Source organism: Lepisosteus oculatus, chromosome 17, assembly GCF_040954835.1.
Source record: "Lepisosteus oculatus isolate fLepOcu1 chromosome 17, fLepOcu1.hap2, whole genome shotgun sequence".
NCBI classification, from domain to species: domain Eukaryota; kingdom Metazoa; phylum Chordata; class Actinopteri; order Semionotiformes; family Lepisosteidae; genus Lepisosteus; species Lepisosteus oculatus.
In genome coordinates this window covers 5,882,156-5,885,871 of record NC_090712.1, presented here as the reverse complement: position 1 = coordinate 5,885,871, position 3,716 = coordinate 5,882,156, and the positions used below count along the sequence as shown (strand labels likewise).

Here is a 3,716-nt window from a genome sequence, read left to right as displayed (position 1 = left end):
TTACAAAATGTGCAAAATTACTGCCTAAAACTTATGAAAAGTATTCACCTTGAACCTGGTAGTTGATTACAGATATATACTGTATGTACTGTATGTATGCACATTGGGTGGTACTTTCTTTTAGTATCCTTACTCAAATTTGCATTAATTAGCTTTCTCTTTTGCTGCACTAGCCAGTAAGAGGAGACGCTCTCTCTCTCTTCTTCTCCCCTCGCTCCTTTTTTGCTCTCTCTCTCCCTCCCTCCCTCTCTCGGTGGCTCACTCAGTCTCCTGATTCACTGCTCTGTCACACAATCAATGCAAAAGCTCTAACAGAAGCAAAGTGCCTCACCCTCACTGCCTTCTTCCTTGGACTGCAGTGCAATATACGACCGAGCTTCTTAAGTATCTACGTTCTCACTGACTGGACGTTTCTGTTTCTTTTATTCAGTTTCCAAAAGCCAAAGCAAAACATTCCGTGGCCGTAAAGCAGATCGATAAAGTGAGAAGCACTCTCGCAAGGCTCAAAAGAAGGGGGAGAAACACAAGAAAGGTGGATTACAAAAAAAAGAGTTTGACATTTATTTAAAATAGGCACGGGGGGGTCTCTCCCCCACCCCTTTCAGATGAGTATGAGTTCGCATTAGAGCCTCTCCGCAGCTGTGAAGAGTGGGAGCCCAGGCAGACAGAGAGCGCCTTTACACGGGAGAAGAAAAAAAAAAAACAGTTTAAAAGCTACAGGCAGTTTTCACGCAGGACAGCCAGAGAGCTCGAACTACACAAAGGAGGATATTGTGGGAGTTTCAGTTTGACTTGGGCCGAGCGGTTCTTTCTATCGGAGGATGCCGTGCGGGGAGGATGACGGGTGTTTGAGGCACATCGTTTTTAATGCTTACAGCTGGAGGTGAGACGGAACAACTGTGCTGCTCCTTTGCCAGGAGGGGCTGCTTCCCCGCCGAGAGAAGGCAACGCAAACAGCTGAAGGATTTGCATTTGCCGCTGAAAGGACTGGGGACAGCTCTATGCCTCCAGTGTTGTCAACGTTCAGAAAATCAAATCCCCCTCTCACAATGGATAGATGCCTCTTGTTGTCAGAGAGAAGAATTCTTTGAAGTAAGAAAGATCTTTCTTTCAAAGAGAAGAAGCTGGTCCCCCCCGCCCTTGGATTTCAGTTCAAACAACTTCTTTTTTAACACGTGTCTGCGTGCGATTTTATTCGGTTCCCCCATTCAAAGGAAAGTGTTCCAATCTACTGTAATATTAAACTCTTTAACTTCCTCAGAGCTGAAATTTAAAACTGTCTTAAAGAGAAACCTTTTCACGGTTATCTGAGCTAAACTGGATTACATCTTAGTGAGTGATTTTTTCCTAATACATTTTTGCAATTACTAGTATGCATTCTTTCCTATACTGGATTATACTCCCATCCATAAAGGGTTTTCTTTCCTGCAAGTATGTTTAGCCTTTAAATGGATTATTCCGGACTTTGCAGTTTCAAATGAGCCTAATGGAAAACCGTCCACTGCCAATCATAATGGTAAATTATAAAGGGGAGAAAAGTAAGTACACAACTGACCTTTTCTATTTTTCCCATGTTTTGATGTATTCCATGTAACAGAAGCAGAATTTTAAAACTATTTACCTGTCTTACGATACCCTTAAAATTCTGTATGTGAAGATACAGAAAAGAGAAAGAATCATTTGCCTTGGAAATTAAACACCAGCACTCCGAACACTGGGAAGCTCCCTGAATCAGTGTTGCTGTACACAATTATTACAGACAGGCATCCTCACGCATGGCAAGCTACAGATTGAGCGATTGTCACACTATTTTGCATCTTTGTTCGCCGATGCTTTGAGAGCAACAGTACCGAGGAGCTGCGAACTGTAGAGGAAAGTGGCAAAACATGAGCCAATTCAGAAAGACTAATATCTAACCAGCAGCTCTCAGCAGCTGAACAGCTCTGCCCAGGGAACTGAGCCTCCTCATTCCTGCTTTCCCCTGGTAAGCAGAGCTGCTCAGAAGCTCAGAATGGTACCACCCCCGCCTGCTAATAAGCCACATGTGTGCCTCTCTACGATCATCATCATGAGCAGCATGGCTCTAATGGATGCTTATCTCGTGGAACAAAACCAGGGGCCTCGCAAGATTGGCATCTGCATCATGGTGATGGTGGGGGATATCTGCTTCTTGATCATTCTTCGCTATGTAGCCGTGTGGGTGGGAGCAGAGGTCAGGACAGCCAAGAGGGGCTACGCCATGATCTTGTGGTTCCTGTACATCTTTGTGCTGGAGATCAAAGTGTACTTCATCTACCAGAACTACAAGGCAGACAGAAAGAGCTTGGACACCATTGCTCGGAAGGCCCTGACTTTGCTCCTCTCTATTTGCATTCCTGCCCTGTACATCATCTTGGTGGCGATCGACCACATGGAGTATGTGCGCGCGTTTAAGAAGAAGGAGGAGATCAGGAACCGACTGTTTTGGGTGGTGGTGGATCTCCTGGACATTTTGGATATACAAGCCAACTTGTGGGAACCTCAGAAAAAAGGGCTCCCCCTATGGGCTGAGGGGCTAATGTTCTTTTACTGCTATATATTGTTACTGATCCTTCCTTGTGTGTCATTAAGTGAGATAAGCATGCAAGGAATTAACATTGTACCCCACAAGATGATGCTCTATCCTATCCTGAGCTTGGTCACCATAAACATCATCACCATCTTCATCAGAGGGGGCAACATGATCTTTTATCGGGATGTTAGGGTTTCAGGGATCTTAATGGGGAAAAACGTTTTGGCCATAATCCTAAAGACCTGTAGCTTTGTGCAGTACAGGAAACAATTGCAAAACGCCCCACCAGCTTTTGGAATTGAACTCCAGAAGAATTCAGTTCCTCACAATCAGACTTTGCAAGCACCATCTCCAGTGGTGATTCAGAATCAGACTCCCATGCCTGAGGTAACTGGGTGTGAACACACATGACAAAGGCTGGATTGGAGCGAGCCGGAGAATTGACTGTTGCAATCCAGCAAAGGGTCAGATTTCATTTGGAGACAACACAGAAATAGTTCTTTCAAGGGACAATAGTTCCAGAGAAAAATACAACATTTTTAGAACTTGCTGGGAGAAAAAAAAAGAGATATATACAGTTGTATATATATTTTTAAGCAAATGGTATGTAGTGCATTCTGACAGCAGAAAAAAATGAATGGTATTGTTGTAGTGCAAAGATGTTCCTTTTCTTCTTGACATTTTCTATTACGTTAATCAAAGGTCAGGATTGTTACTGGTATTGTGAGAATTATTTAAAGTGATTATCTGAAGTAATAGAAAAACAATTTGAAAAAAAATGTTTTCTAACTGGATGTGTTTTTTTTTATATACAGTATGTAATTCTTTGATAAAGTATTGTGTATCTATGGAATGTTTGTCTTGTTTGTGTTATTTTAGTCCGGTGAGTTGTGGTAGGAGACTTGTGAGGGCTTATTCACCACATGCTATGTGAACTTCACCAAAAAAACATTTTACACACCTAATGTTACAGAATAGAATCCTGTGGTGGCCATTTAATAAGTTATAAAACAACCACTGCTTGTTATTTCTATTCAAATATCCATATTGGACTGCTAATTTCCAAGTGATTATACAGTACCTCCTGCATAACCTTACCTGACCACAGTGCCATTTCTTACACAGTGTCAAAAAAAAAAAACTCCTCGGATGTCCTAAACATAAT

General features: G+C 42.4%; 1 protein-coding gene across 1 annotated transcript; it reads left to right on the top strand.

Annotated features, from left to right (window-relative positions):
* The first annotated feature begins 295 nt into the window (after positions 1 to 295).
* On the top strand, positions 296 to 3,404 carry LOC102689299 (transmembrane protein 121-like). The gene has a single exon (XM_015339698.2). It carries the CDS (start codon positions 2,012 to 2,014, stop codon positions 2,960 to 2,962), a length of 951 nt encoding a protein of 316 aa, XP_015195184.1. The 5' UTR covers positions 296 to 2,011; the 3' UTR covers positions 2,963 to 3,404.
* Positions 3,405 to 3,716: the final 312 nt, after the last annotated feature.